This window comes from Poecilia formosa, unplaced genomic scaffold (genome assembly GCF_000485575.1).
Source record: "Poecilia formosa unplaced genomic scaffold, Poecilia_formosa-5.1.2 Scaffold62, whole genome shotgun sequence".
NCBI classification, from domain to species: Eukaryota; Metazoa; Chordata; class Actinopteri; order Cyprinodontiformes; family Poeciliidae; genus Poecilia; species Poecilia formosa.
The window spans coordinates 111,954-131,524 of NW_006800001.1; the positions used below are offsets into that span (position 1 = coordinate 111,954).

General features: G+C 39.2%; 1 protein-coding gene across 1 annotated transcript in view; it reads right to left on the reverse strand.

Moving 5' to 3' along the window:
* Positions 1-6,219: 6,219 nt before the first annotated feature.
* The window catches only part of LOC103139507 (calmodulin-binding transcription activator 1-like), a 73,141-nt gene continuing 59,789 nt past the window's right edge, over positions 6,220-19,571 (reverse strand). Inside the window, exons 10-21 of the mRNA XM_016672515.1 lie at positions 18,208-18,356; positions 17,067-17,251; positions 16,916-16,994; positions 16,532-16,799; positions 14,399-14,916; positions 14,127-14,272; positions 13,700-13,946; positions 13,503-13,571; positions 12,724-12,869; positions 12,564-12,632; positions 12,388-12,418; positions 6,220-10,796 (exon numbers count right to left, since the gene is read on the reverse strand). Coding sequence (XP_016528001.1) covers positions 10,764-10,796; positions 12,388-12,418; positions 12,564-12,632; positions 12,724-12,869; positions 13,503-13,571; positions 13,700-13,946; positions 14,127-14,272; positions 14,399-14,916; positions 16,532-16,799; positions 16,916-16,994; positions 17,067-17,251; positions 18,208-18,356 — 1,940 coding nt within the window. The 3' untranslated portion in view covers positions 6,220-10,763. The remainder of the gene's footprint in view (positions 10,797-12,387; positions 12,419-12,563; positions 12,633-12,723; positions 12,870-13,502; positions 13,572-13,699; positions 13,947-14,126; positions 14,273-14,398; positions 14,917-16,531; positions 16,800-16,915; positions 16,995-17,066; positions 17,252-18,207; positions 18,357-19,571) is intronic.

The following is a 19,571-nucleotide window of genomic DNA, read 5'->3' on the forward strand; positions in this document are numbered from 1 at the left end:
AAGAGTGAGATTCAGAAAATACATAAGTCTCTCAATACTGATGCTGCAAATTGGCTTATGATAGTGCCTCTCATAGACAGAAGCAGAATTCAATGTTTTTTTTTCCTCCTCTGATAAGTACACACAAAGGTAAGGGGCGATACCGTCATATTTGTTAGCCCGACATAGTCACACATATGATCAATTAGGCCACGAGCGTCCATTCATACCAGACAAATTAGGGTTTTTAACAGAGAGCAGAACACTGTCAAGTTCAATTTTAACACACAATTTAGGAAAATAAAGAGATAACTGGGAACATTTTTTTTTTTGGAGAATATACAATACTTCCTGATATTAGTTTTCGGTTGTTGAGCAGGCACTTTCTAAACAAAACTTTCCACGAGATTAAACTACATGTCATACAATTATGGCAGTGACAATGAGGAAGNTTTACAACAATTGGGAAAAAAAGGAAAATAATCAGCATCCCCAATGTATAATTGGGAATATTACCATACGTCTGTGGCTGCAGCTTTTTGCGCATAGCGCTGAATGTATGATTATGCAACTAGCAGCGATACCTCCTCCACAACATCTTATTTGCTTCTGCGAGTTGCAGATAATTTATACGAGAAATGTAAAGAAAACACACCCGGAATGTCGCTCAGCCGCCAATTTTTCCCCTTCGTGTTAGTGATATAGCTTGTGAACAGAGCTGAAATGTCATTAAGTCAAAACAAGAGTTGAGTTACTTGAGAAAACAACTCTTGTTGACATAGATATAAATACATATACCATTTCTAAAAAAAAAAAGCTGTCTTGTGGAATGTCTGGAGCCCAGCAATAAATCAATAAATAACTCAAAAGTTTTAACAGAAAACTTTAAATCACCAAATACAGTGTAAGTAAATGTGACAGCTGGCTGAATAATGCCCCTTTAAAAGTAAATTAACCAAAAATTATACTCTTTTACTTTAAAAAATGTGTATAATTGATTAAAAATGCAGGAAAATATCAAATACATTTTAGAAACTGTCAATCTTTGTGATTAATGGGAGACTGCTTTTAAAGTTTTATTTTAAATCTGCACTCCCCAATTTCTGTGTGGAGTTTTAACTTTTTATTGCTGTCCAGAATATTGCTTAAATTATTCCAGTTTTGTAATTTTGGGTCACAACTTTTCACATTTTTATATGAAAAGTCCTAACTTTTCTGAATATTTTTGACATAGTAGTAGGGAAATTCTTATTGGGATGCACTAAGGAATTTTGATGCAGACTTTACCACTTGATCAACCTGTAAAAAACCCAACAATTAAATTTTTTACCAATAGGTGACCAACCAGGTCACATAACTACATATTTCTTGGGTATGAATGCTAAAGAAAACTCCAACTTTGATAGTTTCAGAATCGATGATATGTTCAAAAATCAAGCCAGCATTAAATTACCATTTAAATGACCAACTGAGTCATTATCCTCTTAGAATAAGAAATCCCCTGGTTAACAACACAAGCACACAAAACGGGACACTGTCCCTGCTCGCAAAATAATTACTGACAGGAAAGCTTGGGGGAAAAAAAAAAAAAAAAAGTATAGTTTTATATTTTAGTGGAAAAAATGAAATCAGACATCTAAGCTGATATGGATCTGAAAAAGGGGTGGGAGGGTCAGTCTCTGCTGGAAGCATCTAGAAACGAAAAGGACTGCTTATCTCATCTCAACATAATTATACAGAGAAACTTTGAAACGTGAGCATGGATGACAGTAGAGATGAACTGTGCACTGGAACACCGTCACACAACATGGGCTCCCAGACATCAAAGGCCTGTCCTCACAGGGAAAATGGAAGGACAAAAAAAAAAGAAAAAAAAAAAGAGAGAACAAGGCCTGGACAATATACTCACCAATACCGACTTACATTAACATTTCCAACGAAATCTGTCCAGATCTAGTGAGATTAGGACAACTAAAACAAGCCCAAAACGTTTTAATCTGAAGCTGCCAATGTGCTCTGTCGTTCAGAGAACATTATTATATTTAAATCATTAATTTCTCAGATAACAAAAGAGATAACAATATATCTAAAAGATATACATTTTAGTTCTATGCGGACAGGTTGATTAAAAAAAAAAAACAAACAAAAAAAAACTTTGGAAATCGAAAGTGTTTCTTAATATAATCCATGCCTGTATAATTACATGCGACAAACTAATCAGCAAAGCATCGTTATGAGATTGAAATACAGAAATTGTATTTTTAAGGATGGCTTCATGTGCTGTACCCAACTAAAGCAAAATTCACCACAATATTCTTTCAAAGCAGGTAAGTTTAAAAAAAAAACCTTTACAAAGAGGTTATTACTGACAGGGTGTTGAAGAACAGATTTTCCTAACACTAGTGTTAGAATATATACATATTTATGTATTAAAAAGTGTATCTATGGGTTTCTGTCAGTTTTTAGCCCAAATGTATCCATAAATATGCACACCCCTGAAAGATTTTTCAACCAAAATCACAAAGATTGTTACTCAACAGACTAAGGCTAGCATGCTAACGCATTATCTCTTGACACCCATGGCCTCAAAACTCCAACGTTTTAATACACAAAAATGAAACCAATGTTAACATATATGTATACATCCAAACTTACACGAATAAACAGTTGTAACCTACCGTTTTATGTCGCCTCAACAGCTTTAAATCACAGCTCCGTCCACGGTTTAAATCCCACTGGTCGGCCAGTTATCCGATTAGCCTCCGCTAGCTAGGCCTGCATTGTTTCTTCAGTCGAAGGCGAGCTGGTCAGCATTACAGCGCCGATTTCCCACAGGAAAAAGCCCAAAGCTCTCATTTTCTAGATAAATTAAATACTCTACTTCTAAAATATGTACAATTCATAGTTAAAAGATCGCTTGCTCTGCTCTTAAAATCCGCCCTCCGTGGAGTGGCCAAATCCACTTTTCTCCGGAACGAACCACGGCCTTATATCAGCTGCAAGCTTTACGACATGTCCGGTTTCTACCGTACTTACGGTAAATTTTCCAAGGCTCGGATGCAGCAAAAAAATAAAAAATAAAATAAAATAAACACATGTTTTTACATTTTTGGGAGAGAAACTGAAAAATAATACCAAACCTAGAGTTACAAAATAAATTCCAGACTCCTGTATATGCTACAGTGTCCTAAAAAGTGGAATCAGTGAGAGAACAGTAATATTGAGGAGGGTACCACATATTTACGGTAAAAATGAATTGACGTAAGTACTGGTAATTTTCCGGATTGCCTTGGAACTTTCTGTTAACGTTGGAACTGAGTGTTGTAATGTTTAGTCCTAAGTAAATACTCTTCACGCTGCTTTGAAAAGTTCATGTAACTTTTCTCTAAAAGATGTCAACTGCAGGGACAAACACTTTATTTGAATACATGGAAAACATTGGTGAATGTAGTAAGTTTTATTTTGTAACATATTATTAGAATACAGACAATACAAGTACAATTATTCTAGAAATCGAGTAGTTGCAGTTAAGTACTATTTACACTTTAATATCTTACGAACACAGATATAATTGTAATATGTGTAATTAAATTAACTATTTTATCTTAATTATAAATGCTTTTACTGCTACTTTTCTTGCGATATTTGTAATTAAAATACCACAAGAGGAAACTCCCAAGCTTTTAAAATTGGAAGAAGTCCTTGTCGTCAACCTAATCTTTAGCACACTTCAAGTCTGGACTCTGATTTCAGTAATCCTGACTGATATTGTCTACTTTGAGAAAAAAGGTAATGTCATCATAAACAGGTTATTTAAATATCCCAGATCATTTACTGAAGTACTCAAAATGTGTGCAAAAATGATGTACATTTTAAACATCAGAACTAGAGTTTAATTTCATAATGGTGACCAATCTTTTTATGATTGTGTTCATGTCTATGTAATAAGGAATAAGTGTTTTCAAATATTTTCAAAGTGCAAAAATCTATTTCTTTTGCATACTTTTGACTACTGGACAAGTTTTGCACCTCAGCCACATTCTAACCCACCACTCTCCAGTACCTGCATGAAGTACTTTATCTGGGCCATTTGGCAGGGGAAAGAATGAATATAAGAAATATATACAAAATAAGAAATAAAACATCACCCCCCAAAAAAAATAGGTTAAAGTGCAAATTTTCTTTTTATTCTGATTTCATTTTACAGCAGAAATTATGTAAAGCATTCAGAAGACATATTCCACATATAAGGGCAATATTCAAAAACACTTTGCATGGCCTCAGCAACAAAATATTCTTTTTGAAAACATCAACAAGTTAGTGATGCCTGTGCATGCATGTTTGTAAAAACAAACAAACAAAAAGAAGGATCAAAAACTAGGCTACGAAAAGAAAGAGAGAAATGAGCGGTTGAGATCGGCATGAGAACACAACAGCAGGCAGGATGATGGTACAGCAGGAGATGAGAGAGAAAAGGGAAGACAGGGCGAAAGAGGAGGAAGGCAAGGAGAGGTCTAGCCGTAGGTTATCTATAAGGGTCTACCATTCTAGCATGCAATGTGGTGTTTGGCCACGCCCTCTTGAAACAAGGCCTGAAAGATTATACGGTTCGTTTCCAGGCGGACGTACGAGAACAGAGGCCACCTCTGTGCACGTTTTGCCACCTGTCTGCTGTGGCAAAGGTTCTTACCTGTGCAGTCTTTGCTTTATCTTAGTTACATACTCTTTACAGTCACCATCCTCTGCGAAACATGAGCCTGCTGATGGAGTTTCTGTGGTGTGGGATGGTACTTTGTTTGTTGTACAAGTTGTTGAACTGATGCCTGTGTGTGTACATATGTGAGGGAGTTTCACAAAGTCATCTTTAGCTTTGGTGGTGAGAGAGGGAGGACAGTTTAACGTCTGTTCAAGAGGAACTGTCCTCATCATGGCCGTCAGTTAGATAAAAAATACAAATAACCTGAAAATAATAAACCCCAAACACGAAGATTGTTAAGATGATGGAGATGTATTACTTACAGTGCCTTTAAAAAGTATTCATAACACTGCAATTTTTTTTTCCTGATTTTGTCTTGTTTCAACTACAAACTTTAATGTATTTCATTGGGATTATTGGGTGGCTATGAAGTGAAAGAAAAGAATACACAATTTTCAAGATGTTTTAAAATATACCTCTGAAAAGTGTGGCAGCCATTTGCATTCAGCTCTCTTTGCTCTGCTACCTCTAAGTAAAGTGCACCCAGTTGCCTCTAAGGTCACACAAACGAGTCGGATGTTTTATAGAGAACATTCCTGAGCATCTTGAAGTCCAAGGAACAGAGAAGACAGGTCAGGGAGAAGTCGTGGAGAAGCTTAGAGCAGGGGAAAACTGTAAAACAAACCTTACAAAGACAAGGCTGTCCAGTCTAACAGAGTGGCTTAGCATAAAGAGCGTTAATCAGAGAAAGATTCAATCAGCTCCTAGTTACTTTAGAGGAGCTGCAGAGCATAAAGAGCGTTAATCAGAGAAAGATTCAATCAGCTCCTAGTTACTTTGGAGGAGCTGCTGAGCTCAGCTGGGGGAATACCAACCTGGCATCTATAGAAGGGAAGGTGACCAGATTCACGAGACGATGCATGAAGCTAAAAAGAGGAATAAATCCTGCGGAGAAAACCAAGAGTCTGTAAAAGACTTGGTCAGAGCTGAATTTTCCACTGGGATGATCCTAAATATTCAGTCAGAGGTGCAGCAGAATAGTTTAGATCAGAGCATATTCCGGGCTGAATGATCAGTCAAAGCCCCAGATGTAAAATCTGACTGAGCTTGAACTTTTTAGCAAAGAAAATGGGCTCAATTTTCAGTCTCTTTAGGTCTGAAGAGCTGGTAGAGACCACTTAATGCAGCCTTAATTGCACCACTAAATTCTGCATAGAATTAATATGGCGAGTTGCATCAAATGCATATCACACTTTTCATATTTTTATTACCAAAAGATTAAAAGAAAAAAAAAAAAAAACCTCAAATTCAGGGATTGTAATACGACAAATTGTGAGAAAGTTCAAGGGTTTAATACTTTTGCAAGACACTGCAAGATACTCTAATTCAGAATAATCTAAAAAAAACTGCCCATTATAGGATCTTATGAGTACATTAAAGTCAAGAACATTTGCATCAGTGTAGTTTCTTATTACTTGCTTTGAATGTCATTTAAATTTAGACAAAATCTACAAACCTAGGAGTATTTTGCGTGTTTGTTTGGGTTTTTTTTAAGTTGGAAGCTTGATCCATGACACACCTTAAGTGATTTTTTTTTGGGGGGGGGGTTATAAGAGCATGTGTGTCAAACATTCACATTAAATTTGAAGGTGCAACACAGTGACTGGACAGATGTTATATTATAAACCACGCACGCACACACACACACACACACACACACACGCACACACACACACACACGCACGTACACGCAAATGTACACAGCCTCCACATGTGGGACACTTGTGTTAATGCAATCCACATACCATCTCCCTGTTCTTCAACCCTGAGTATAATCTAAAGGAGAGATTTCATGCCTCCCAAAGACATAAGCACATGAGAGAAAGAGTGTGGCCTTATTTGTGTACGAGCCAGACTGTGTACGTTTGAGTTCCACGCTGTGTGTGTGAGCACACTGGAGTCAGAGACTGAGTGAAAGAAAAAAAAAATCCACAAAGAGGGATGTCTATGAAAGTAATTTAGCCAGATAAAGACTTTAGAGTTCTGTTTTAGAAAAAGATTATTTTCTGGGAGTAAAATAAGAGTGAGATTCAGAAAATACATAAGTCTCTCAATACTGATGCTGCAAATTGGCTTATGATAGTGCCTCTCATAGACAGAAGCAGAATTCAATGTTTTTTTTTCCTCCTCTGATAAGTACACACAAAGGTAAGGGGCGATACCGTCATATTTGTTAGCCCGACATAGTCACACATATGATCAATTAGGCCACGAGCGTCCATTCATACCAGACAAATTAGGGTTTTTAACAGAGAGCAGAACACTGTCAAGTTCAATTTTAACACACAATTTAGGAAAATAAAGAGATAACTGGGAACATTTTTTTTTCTGGAGAATATACAATACTTCCTGATATTAGTTTTCGGTTGTTGAGCAGGCACTTTCTAAACAAAACTTTCCACGAGATTAAACTACATGTCATACAATTATGGCAGTGACAATGAGGAAGGAAGGAAGAAAGAAAGAATGAAAGAAAGAAAGAAAGAAAGAAAGAAAGAAAGAAAGAAAGAAAGAAAGAAAGAAAGACAGAAAGAAAAAAGAAAGAAAATAAAGGGAAAAAACAAGAAAAAAAACATGAGTTCAGAGACATTCTGTTTGAAGATGGAAAGCTTCGACTGGAGGCCGGACTGGATCTGCTGTAGGTGAGATCGATGGTCTTAATAAAAGCAAGTATGTTGCTGGAGCACAACCACACAGTAAGAGATGTTCAATGGATATAAAAAGTCTACACACCTCTGGCTTTGTAAAGTAAAAAAAAAAAAAAAAAAAAAAAAAAAAAAAAGTGACAAAGATAAACTTTTTCCTCCTAAACAAACAAACTGAAATCTTTTAGGCGAAACAAAAACCCCTGAAATAAAGTGGTTGTATAGGAGCGTAAGATCCTCTTTTGCTGTTTTTGAACTCCAACAATCTCCTGTACCTCTCGCACGCCTGGGCTGTTAGGATGGCAACACAAATGCCTTTTCTTACGACGAGATTGATCCAACCAAAAATCTGTAGAGCAACCTTCAAAGTCTTCCAAAAGCAGGTGGGGGAATGCATTTTCTTTGACAGAAAAAAAAAAAAAAAGGCTGGACTTTTTGTTGTTTTTGTTTTGGTGGAAGTGAAAAAATAATTTCTGAGAATTATGAAAAGTCAGCACTAAAACCTTCAGGTTTCTGCTATAAAGCTGAAGATGAACAGCCGGTGCTCGGACGTATCATCTGAGGAGGGCTGAGTGCAGGAGACGTTCTCGTAATATGGCAGATTTGGATAATTTTCAAGTAAGAGCGAACAAATATTATGAAGTCAACATGCGTCCTGGTGACAGACTCCAACACAAGCTGTAATAAAATCAGAACATGTTTCAGCAAAGCTTTAGCTTACGGTTGTCCACACTTATGCAACCACGTTATTATTATTATTATTATTTAAAAGATTTCAGTTTGTTTTTAACTGAGCGGTAAGGTTCACAGAAAAAAAAGTTAATAAATTGAATTTATAAAGTCCCTTTTCCCAGACAAAAGGTCACAAAGCTCCCCCCATGTCTTCCTGTACAATGCAGTTCAAATGAAATTAACCAAATAAGCAGTTTCACATTAAATCTTATACACCAACACCTATATATAAGCCTATGTTTCACATTAAAGATGGTAAGAGATCAACATCTTTTTGTATCACAGGATCCTGGCATTTTAATGTGTGCAGACTTTTTACACCCACCTCTTCTCTTCATTATTTACCAGCCATAGCATTCACATTTTATCATCATCGGCAACTTTAGCATCGTCTTTTATACTTGCATCATCACTTTATGCATAAGTCTACCTTTTTTCAGACAAACTTCAGGACTTGTAGGTCTACATCTGAGCTAGAACTAGGTTTACTATTGTTTACTGTCAGCATGTGCTGCCTCTGTGGATCTTGCTGATAACTTTAGAGCACTGGTTTCCCCAGCGTAACATACTGTGTTTGTTAGGCAAAAGTAGCATTCATAATGATTGGCACTACTGGCAAAACGGGTTTAATTTTTGCTAGCCAAGAAACAAAAGCACAAAGTGTAAATGTTTTTTTTTTTTGTTTTGTTTTTTGTCTTTTTTTTTGTCTGAAAGATCATGGTTTCAGCTTACTTTGTTTTCCCACTTATAGTTCTAATGTTAGATTTTTCGTTTGCATGCTTTTAAGAAAAATGTTCTGTTTCAATAACACTTATACTGGATACTCTTAAAGTGAAGCAGTTAAAATCCTCTCACAGTCCATAGCCACTAACATGTTCTTTTAGCTGTTTCTTTTGTCTTAAATCTCATGCACATTACTTTGTCTGTATTATCTACATTATTTACAAGCAATATGCCGTCCTGTGTACCCAGATCTCTGTCTAAAGTTCTCGTTACGGGAAGTAAAATAATTTATAATCTTAAATACAGTCTTCTTATGAAAAAGTTTCAGGGTCCTTGTATCCCCTTACCTCGTCAGTTTATATACAGAAATATGCAATAGTCCAAAATATGGATTTGATTGCCCGTATAGGGGCTAATACAGGGAGCGGTGCCCTGCACAGGGGCAAGTATCGGACCCACGTCCTTTACAGAGCAAGCATAGAGACCTCTTGGAGTCAAGAAGAAGTCAAGGCAATGTTATGTGACTCTGTCCTCAAAACCACAGTTAGGATTTGGAGGTTCACGCAGAACAAACTAACAGAGACATTTAACCATTGGAACATGTCATATTTTATCACACCGGGAGGGGGGAGGGGAGGTTTTTTTTTGAGTTGGGGGACCAGTCTCGAGCTAAGCCACTCTTGATCCAGTTAAAGAAAGAATTAGACCCTTAAATAAATAAATAATAAATAAAGCACCCCCCCAAAAAAAAGAAAAAAAAAAAAAGAAGTCATTTGTCCTTACACGGTTCACATTACACAGGGCAAGGATAAGTCGATGAAGACATGAGACACAGTTACACATAGAAATACAAAAAGAAACAACACTAAAGCAGTTTTGGCAAGCATGCAGGAGCTCGTAGCTCAAACACATGCATTGAATTGAACGAACACGGACACACCACGTCGGGCGAGCAAAAGTGCTGCCGCTGAGAACAACTCCATACAAAGTCCATGTAGCAAATTAAGACATCGTTATTCAGGCCGCTTCCCTTTTCTCTAACAATGCTCCTTGTACATTCAAGTGCAGTTCCTCCCCCCCTGTTTTTTTTTTTTTTTTCCTTTTTTCTGTTTGATTAGGTGACTAATAGCTTTGTAAGCCGGTGAGTCAGAGTGGTTGGGTGATACTGTGAGATACTGAATCAGCAGAATGATTTGCCACTGTAGCTCTGTAGGATGATATAGAGGAGGAATAAGCGGGGGAGGGGGAAAACCTTGCATGCAAATGCAACACAGAAGTGAGTTTTTTTTTGGTTTATGGTTTTCTTATTCTTTCACAGATCTCTGTTTGGATACAAAAAAACACAGCGGGGTTTTGTGTTTTCTGCATGTCAAAGTTGCCTCTTTCGCTAGCCAGCTGTTCCCTGTCGGAGCCTCTTCAGCACATCCAGCCGCTTGTCTCAAACAGCAGGATGTTGTCGTCAGGCACTTCCTCTTTTTTTTTTTTTGTCTGTTTTTGTTTTTCCTTTGAACTGCTTGTCCCGCTCGACAACTTGCTCTTGCAAAGAAACATACCCATGAGGAGTGCAAAGAATGCCATGAGGTTAATGTGATGGCCTCCCAGTTAAACTGGAGGAGGATCAGTGCTGTGAGCAGAGCCTGGTTCTGGGGCTCTGCCCAGCAGTATGTCTGTCTGAGCTGCCATGATGGACACCTATCCTGTCCTCAGTCTGTCTGGGAAGAGTTTTTTTTTTTTTTTTCCTCTTGAGAAATGAGGCCAGGGAGGTTGAGAGCAAGGAGGAGAAAAGAGGGGACAAGGAGAGGGCTGGGCGATGGAAACGGGGAGGGATGGGGGTAGGGCAGGAGACATGGATTGGGTGGGAAAAGAGGGGAGGAGGGTAGATTGATCACAGGCTGATGGGGCTGTGTGCAGGGCCTGGTGATGCATTCTCAGGACCCCTGGCCTTTCTCTGCTCTCTGGCCCTGAGGAGAACCAAACGCACATTAGACACACAATCAGAAAACACGTTTGCAAGGTCAGTGTGTGCGTACGGAGTGGCTCGCTAAGCTGTTCACATTGCATTTTGTCACATTACAACCACAAAATTCAGTGTATTTCGCTGGGAGTCGATACGATAGACCGACACAAAGTAGCGCATGCTTTTCTTACATATAAAAACCTTGAAGTTTAGCATGCATTTGGATTCAGCTCCTCTGACTCAACGTTATGAAGAGACACCTGTTGTTGCGATTGCAACTGCCAGTCTTTGCACATCCAAAACTAAATCTTTGACCCATTTTTCTTAAAAAAAAACAAAAAACAAAACAACCCCCCCCCAAAAAAAAAAAAACAAACAAACAAAAAACTCAGGCTCTGTCAGGTTGATTGGAGGTGAACAGCAATGACTTAGCAAATTCTCAGTCAGTAGGACTGGACTTTAACTGTCTCATTCATGAACAAGCTTTTGCCTAAACCATTCCTTTGCAGCTCAGGCTGCACATTTCGGCTTGTAGTCCTGCTGGAAGATGAACCTTCACTCCAGTCTTGACTCTTTTACAGTCTCTAACATATTTTCTTGCAGGAGCTGCAGTTTTAGCCCTGCTTTCCATCCTTCACGGCTATCTTGCCTTTCTAATCTAAAGGCCAGATCTGTGGAATGGATGGTTAAAGGTTGCAGATTTTCCCATTTCAGCATTGGATCTATGCTGCTCCTCCATGGGCCTCTCGGTATGAGGCTGATTACTATTCTTCTGTATTTTGCAGTTTATGTGGACAGTCATACCTTGGTGGGTTTGCAGTTGTGACAAACTCTTTTCATTTTCAGACTATTGATTAAATAGTGACTCTTTGAGATGTTCAAAGCTTGGAATGTTGTTTATACAACCTAACTCATCCACAACTTTTTTCCTGACCTGTCTGTTGCATTTCTTGTTTTTTTCTGATGGTGTTTGTTCACTGATGTTCTCTAATAAACAACAACAAAAAAGAAATTTCCAACATACTTCTCATGGTTTCCTCTGGAAAAAAAAAGAATCTATTGCTAAGCTTCCATTTCCTAATAAAATATATTGAACTTTGTGGTTGCAATCGAACAGAATGTGAAAAAGCACAAAGTGATAAAATACTCTTGCAAAGCACTTTAACAGCAAGTTGTTTTTCTTTTTTTTTGATATCATCCCTCAAGTGTCAAAGAGAAATCAGCAGATGTTTGACAAAATCTCCTTAAATTCACATCCTTACACAGCAGACATACACTCAGATCCTCTGTACCAGCTACATCCATCAAGGCACACAAAAAATTTGCATGCCAAGCAACCCTCGATGTCCCCTTGTGATAATCGGAACATGCCCCCAAGAAGACCGTATGCAAGATTTGCGTCTCTATCTGTCAGTCATGCACATTTATTGTCATCATTCGGCAGTCCTTCGAGGCAGACAGAGAGAGATAGGGAGGAAAGAAGAGAGCAGGAGGGAAGGATAATGATCCAGGAACTCCTCTGCCTCTCCCTCTCCTTCTGCTGTCATGCAAACAGGCATCAGCCTTCGAAAGAGAGGGAGCAAGAGGGGACTCACCTGTTTCAGAGGCCTGTGGTCCATCAAGGGGCTTCACAGGAGCAGCAAAACAACAGCAACCATTAGCACCGCTGTTAGTCTGTGTATGTGTGTTAGTGGGTGGGTGGTATGAGTGCATGACATGGTGCCCTTGCGTGAGATGAGTTTGAGAATGTGGCCGGAGGCTCGCGGCTCACCTGTGGCGGCAGCGGAGCAGGAACCTCAGGATCTTGCGAGCAGCCTGGTTCTGTTTTTTAGTGAGGATGCTGCTGCAAACAAAAGACAAGCGACAGATGCTTTAGTGACATCTCTTGTGCAACCCCAGCGACGTCACCCCCGCGTGTGCACATGGAGCACCTGAGGGAGTGCTTGTAGGAGCGGTAGTATTGCTGGATGAGGACTGCTGCCCTACGACTCTGCTGGAACTTCCTCTGTTCGTGGAAACTCCGGAAACGACTCTGGATCAGGATGGCTGCCAAAGTCATCCTCTTATAAAGTGCATACTGTAAGGGAAGACAGACATGAAGCGTGATGTTAGCAAAGAAGTGTTTTCTGAATTTTTTTATTTTTTTGTATATTTTGTTCCTTACTTTTCTACATGGCCTTCCTCAAGTAACTTTACCCCTTGGACCTTTCCACATTTTTTATGCTACAACCACAAATTTAACATGTTGTCTTTGGATTTTGTGCAATCTTGCGAAATGAAAGAAAGTGATCTTACACATGTTTTTTTTTTCATGTTTAACTTATAAATATCTGATAAGTGTGGCTTGCATTTATTTTAGCTCCCTTTAATCTGATACCCCTAAATCAGTTTCCTAAGTCAGTCCTCAGGGGTCTGTGTCCTGAATGTCCTGATGTTAAAATATCATGTAACCAGAACTATTTGCTTTGTGAATCAGACACTGATTTGAAGCAGAAGCAAACGATTGTTTCTCAGTCCTTTCTGAGAGTTTTTACATCTGTATTTGGTGCACAGAATGGCCGTGAGGGAACATTCATTTCCAGTCAAGACATTCAGAGTATTTTCTTTAACACACACGGAGACCTTCAAGCTATATTTACACATTCAGTGTAACACAATCTACTTTCCAACAACAACAACAAAAAGTCTCTATTAAAATCAACAATCTTACCTGCTTGTATCTCTTGTAGCAGCGTTGAATCACTGCTGCAATCTCTTTGTGTTGTTCCTGAATGGGACCCTGAGAAGAATGTTAGAAATAATTTAACCTAACATTGCAAATGTAACAAAATCACTGGTTGACAATAGAGTCACAGAGCGAGATACGCATCAGCCGCACCGTCTGCAGGAGCGGAGGTCATAACTTGCCTTGTGTTTTCTGAGGGAGTGCAGAGCACGCCTGATGGTTTCGTACAGCTCTTGCTGCTCTGACTCAGTCATGGCTAGACAGGAGGAGTTTGTTTTCAACTTCTCCTCCTTCATAGCTGCACAGAGGAAGGAGCTCCAGTCAAAGGGAGACGAGGGCTCTTGGTTTGCATGAGGAGTCAGCTGCTCCTCCAGCCCTGAGAGTGAATTTGGTTTGGGGCTTGTAGCCTGGGGCTTAGATTTTAGAAACCTGCACGGAAAACACAAAAACAAAACCAAGATACCAAGCTGAATGCTGTGACAGTGATTTATGTACTTTAAAAAAAATTATAAATTACTGTAGCAACTTATTCTTGCATTTCCACTTCACAAGAAAACATTTGCTGAATTATTTAAAGAATCGTGGTAATATCAAGAGACTTTGACTCACCTTTCCACCTCATCAAGGTAAGCAGACAGTGACTTTACATCACTGCTGATGCCCACCTTTGCAGAATCTGTTTCAGTGACTGTGGTCTGCTTAAGCCTTCCAGCTGAAGCATCCATGATGTGATCAGCAAGCATCGTGATGTCCACCTATAACAAGTGAAGGAAGTTTTAAAGTTAACTTTTCCTGTCTTCTCTTTATGATTTTTAAAAAAAAATGTATTCCTTACACCAAAACATTCTCTGAGTAGAGCAAAATAAAACCGCTCACTATACCTGAAAGTCATCTGAGTGATCCTGGTAGGTCAGCAGCTCAGTCTCCTCTCCCCTGTCGGACAGCACTCTCTGCCGCAGATGGATGGCCAGCCGTTCTTTTCCTTGAATTCTCCGGACCAGACTGTTTTGCCCGAGAGACCGTCTCAGGCTCCACACGTTGCCCCCCTCAGACCTCCTTATCCTGGCCTGCAGGTGAGAGAACGGGGCACCGGGGAACCGAGGCCGGTCCGGGGTGGAGCTGGAAAGAGGTGCTCTCTGGTAGCTGAGCTCAGTTTTTTGGGACTTGGGTAAGACGGACTGGAGAGGATTAGGCCTCGGGGAAGAGTCGAGGAGGGAGCTGATGGTGTTGGCGCCGGGGGCCGAGTTGGTGAGCTGCTGTTGGCTCGCGGGGTTAGATTTGAGACGCTTGGCTGGGGGGGGACCTCCTTCTTCCACGTTGGCTCCTGGTTGGGGCGTTTGACCAGTTTGGCTCCAGCTCTGGTTTAATGGTTGGCTCTCTGTTCTGTTTCTTCTCACCTCTACACAGGTGAAAAAAAAAAAGTTAAAAATGACAACAAACCTTACAACGTACCACAAATTCCTACCAAAAACCACATCCTGCTCAGTGACAAAAATGAGCAGAGTTCGACTAAGCCAAAAAGTATTCAAGAATAATAATAATAATAAAAAAAATAGATACTAACTCACGACGTGAGGAGCTCTCACTTCTTAGCAAACCAAAATGAATGTTCACGGAGAAACTTCTCGTGTTAGATAGAAGTGTCACTATAATTTGGCATAATTTGTGAAGTGGTGCTTGCTTGTGTTTTAACACATAATCACAGTGTCTCTCAAAACTATTTACACTCTCTTAGATATTTATATTTAACATGTTTAACATCTCAAAGCGGTTTTTACCTGTTGTAGTCACATTCTTCAATGTATTTTACTGGAAGTTAATGAGATAGACTCATGCAACAAAGTGCATAAGTATAGAAATTAAGGAAAATGATCCATAATTTTTACTTTTTTTTATTTATTTATTTTTTTTTTTTACAAATAAAGTCCTCTAATCTGCTACCCCAAAATAAAATCCAGTGCTGCCAACTGCCTCCAGAAGACACTTAATTAGCACAGCTGCGTGCGTGTGATTCAATCTCAGGATGAATCCAGCTGTTCTGTGAAGGCCTTTGGGGTTTGTTAAAGAACATTAGTGAACAAACAGCATAATGAAAAGGTTGTTCTGTTTGAATTTTGCTGCGAGCTATTTCGGGAACACAGCAAACATGAGGATGAGGGCCTTTGTGTCAGATGAGGCAAACACTGAACGCTGCGCTTTCATCTGAAATGCTGTTTACAGGAAAACCGCCTCAGATTACTGCGAACACAGGACTGCAACAGTAAAATATGGCATCGGTGTCACACGGTGGCATGTTTTTCCTCTAGAGGGAAGCTGGTTATAGATGGATGGAGCAAAATATTGTAAAATCTTAGAGGGGAGGATTCACCTTTCAGAAGGATAACAGAAGGATAATAGTGAACACATATTTACGGCTCACATTTCAAATCTCTATTATCAAAAACTTTGAAAACATTGTGTGAAATACCATCACAATGTGATGAAGCTCTCACACGATAAAAACTAAAGACGTTCAAGGAGTATAATGTTATAAGGCACTGACTTTATCCTTTATTTTTATTTTAAAAAACGCATTGGCAGTATTATTAGACTTCTACAAATTAAGTGATGGGTGGTGTTAACATTGCAAAAAGAACATAATTAATGTTTTTATCCTTCTTTTAAGCTTAGTGCCATTTAGTCTCACCAGTAAACATTAAGTATATCTAAAGCTGGGATAAAAGCTCAGACAGAGCTTTTCTCAGTTAAGAAAATCAGTCAGCCAGTGCAGCATAAAACACAAGATAGAAAATGACACTTAGTGGGCTTGAAACAGGCTGCTGGATGGATTTTTATGACTTTTGCACAATTACTGACCACATTTGTGCAGACTACTCCCTTAATACCAGTCAAAATCCGTATAAAAACGTTTCTAGTTAGTTTCCTTCATCAATTAAAACCTCAATCCTGAACAAAACATATTATGCTACTGAAAAAAACAAACAAAACAAACAAACACAAGATGCTCTTGGAACCTGGGGTTGGGTTGGTGCTGGAGCTGTTGTTGATTCCTCTGTTCTGCGATCCTCCTTTCCACTTCTCCATCCAACTGTCCGCAGGCTGGCCCTTCGTTTGAGGACTCTGCTGCAGTTGCTCCAAGAGCTCGGCCAATCGAGTGTGACCACGGGACCGGGCGATATTCAGCGGCAGGCGACCCAGAGAGTCAGGAATGGCAAGAGCTCTTGGGTCCCACTGGTACAGAACCAGTGCCGCCTCAGTGTGGCCCAAAGCACACGCCCACATCTACAGAAGATAGAATAACATAAACCTCATACACACAGGGGAAAAAAAAGTGAAAAAAAAAGAAGAAGAAGAAGAAGAAGAAGAAGAAGAAGAATGTAACAGTACTGATCACTCACTAGTGGCGTGCAGGAGAAGTGGTCGACGTTAAGAGGATCCACTTCCAGTTCCAGGTCAATGCTGTCGGCATGCTTTGTGCTGTGAAGCGAAGCAGCAAATGAGAAATCACTTCACCTCCACAGCGGAGGGTCACGTCCGAGCGTTACTCACCGCCAGCGGATGAGTGTCTGGATGAGCCCCGCGTAACCCTGAGCTGCGGCCAGATGCAGTAGCGTCATTCCTCTGGAGTTCTTGCTGTGGACGAGCTGGTTTGAAGAAGTCCAACAGGGCTGGGACATCATCTTCTCACACACCACCACCACACGACCCTCAAATGTGCTCTGATCAGGGGAGCTCTGAGGGTTGAGAAGGAAAAAAGGCAAATGAGATAAAATGTTGGGAAATCTTTTATCCAAATGTCCAGCTGCCAATACCACTCTCTGGTTTTATTTGGGTTCTGTCCTGCTTTTTTCATTATTTTTCTTTTTTTTTTTTGAAGTCATGAAATAACAACAATATCCTGGGTTAGAGAAGTAGCAGTCTGGAATTATGAGATTAAAATAGCATATTTTGCTTTATGCAAAATATGCTTTTCTTTTGTATAATTTTTGTGATGTCAAAATAGTAAAAAAACAAACAAAAAAAACATGTTTTGGTGAGTTAGTTTAAGGACAAAACATGTGGAGAACCTCACACCTCACTTTTTGTTGCATTCAATGAATAGAGGGACAAAAATCCAGTTTTTCATTATTGGACTAGTCGATCACTGATCTTTGGGAGAGGATTAGAACCGTAGGAAGAAATAAAAAGAAAGTTTGAGTTTAATTTCAGATTTTTTTCCCTTGTGGATCTAATCTTCTTCTCTACTGATCAGAGTCAACTGAGGAAAGATTGGTTGAGTTAACTCTCTGTCTGGTTGACTACTGTATCTCCTGACTCCTCTCCTCCTTTTTTGCAGCACATTTACAGGGAAAATAAATACATCTAAATGAATGCACTTTATTTTTAGATCAATAAATGAACTGAAAAATGTGACGAAGATAACTCATAGAAGTGTCATTTTATCAAAAGTTTATTTCATATGATTCATTAAAGGTTTAGGATATTAAATTCTGTCTGTGCTTGTAAGTTTGACGAGAATAACACGTTGCAGGACGAAACTTCATCTTTATGAAACACTGTTTTACAAATGAACCTTGATTGATTTTCTTAACTTTGATGTTTTTTTTTTCTCCCTTCTTCTTCTTTCATGTTAGACACTTTTATGTAGTTGTACAGGAAACATTTCCACACAACGGACTCTATGTCTTACTTGAGACCGCTGATCATTGGCTCCTCCCCCCTCTACTCCTCCACCCTTGGTTGCCATGGCTTCTGAGCCAGGGTTCTGATTGGTTATTTCAGCCATCCTTTGCTCCATTTGCTCCAAACGCTCCAGAATGGACATCCTGAATTGGGTGTCTGTGGAAATGCAGGTCAGAGGTTTAAATCGGTTTGTCTTATTTAGGTAAGTGGGCAGAGTGCATTACCCAGTCCTTCTCAAAAAAAAAGACAACAAAAAAAAACCTGTGTGATCCCATCTTCTGCTCTCTCTCTCTTAGTTTTCTGTTTTGGTTACTACTATTTCATGCTTATTTTATTTATGCTCCTCAAAGCACAGGATCAACAGGGAGGGTGGAGACTAAAGAGCTTCCATCTCTCTGACATCTTGGTGAGAGCAGTTTACTCCTAATAGAGAGTAAAAAAAAAAAAAAAGACATCCCAGTATAGTAGCTGTCATACACAATAATGCTCTGTTGTTCTCTCATGAACACATCAAACAAAAACAGATTCACACAGACTGTTTCACAATAACAGAGTATAATTCAACCATTCAGCAGCTCTCTGCATCCAGGGGGGGAAAAAAAGCATTGAAACCATTGTTTTATATGCAGATATTTAAATAGTTTTGATTTGAGTTTAGAGTAGAATATGAGGTCTACTGTTTTTTTTTCTTCTTTTTGGATCACCAGAGAAGCTCCACAGCTCCAATGCTGTCAAAATAAATTTACTAGTACTTCGATAATGGCTCTTTAGCATCACAAAAAGGCTAAATACAACTACCTTGCAAAAACCTCAGAGTTTTTAGAGAACATTAGTGAACATACAACATCACAGAGTCCATAGGAGATTAGTCAAGGATAAAGTTATGGAGAAGTTAGGGTTATGAAACAATACCTTGACTTTTGACCACATCACTGTCCATTGTTATTTAGCAAAAAAAAAATAAATAAAAATAAAAATAAAAAAAATAAAAAAAATATGAAATGCATGCAGTCGTACAGGTAAGAAAGCCTCCTGAGTTCTGTGTTGTTGTCATGGGCCTTTACAGGAGCAAGAGTCTCCTTCTATTGTGGTTGGAGGGATCAGTGGAGCTGTCCCCTCCTCTTGGTGCTGAAATCGCACAGGTCAGCCAACAAGAATAGACGAGCAACATGGTTTACTTCAGTCAAACAATTTTCTGTCTTACTGCAAAACATAGCCAGTCACGAGTTAAATTGCGAAAAAAACTGAAGAAAAAAAAAAGAAAGAAAAAAACGAATTAACCGACCCAGCCGCCTTCATGTCTATCAACTGCAACATGGCAGATAAGTGCGATCCTAACGCAGCAGCTGTAAACAATACACACCTGAACGT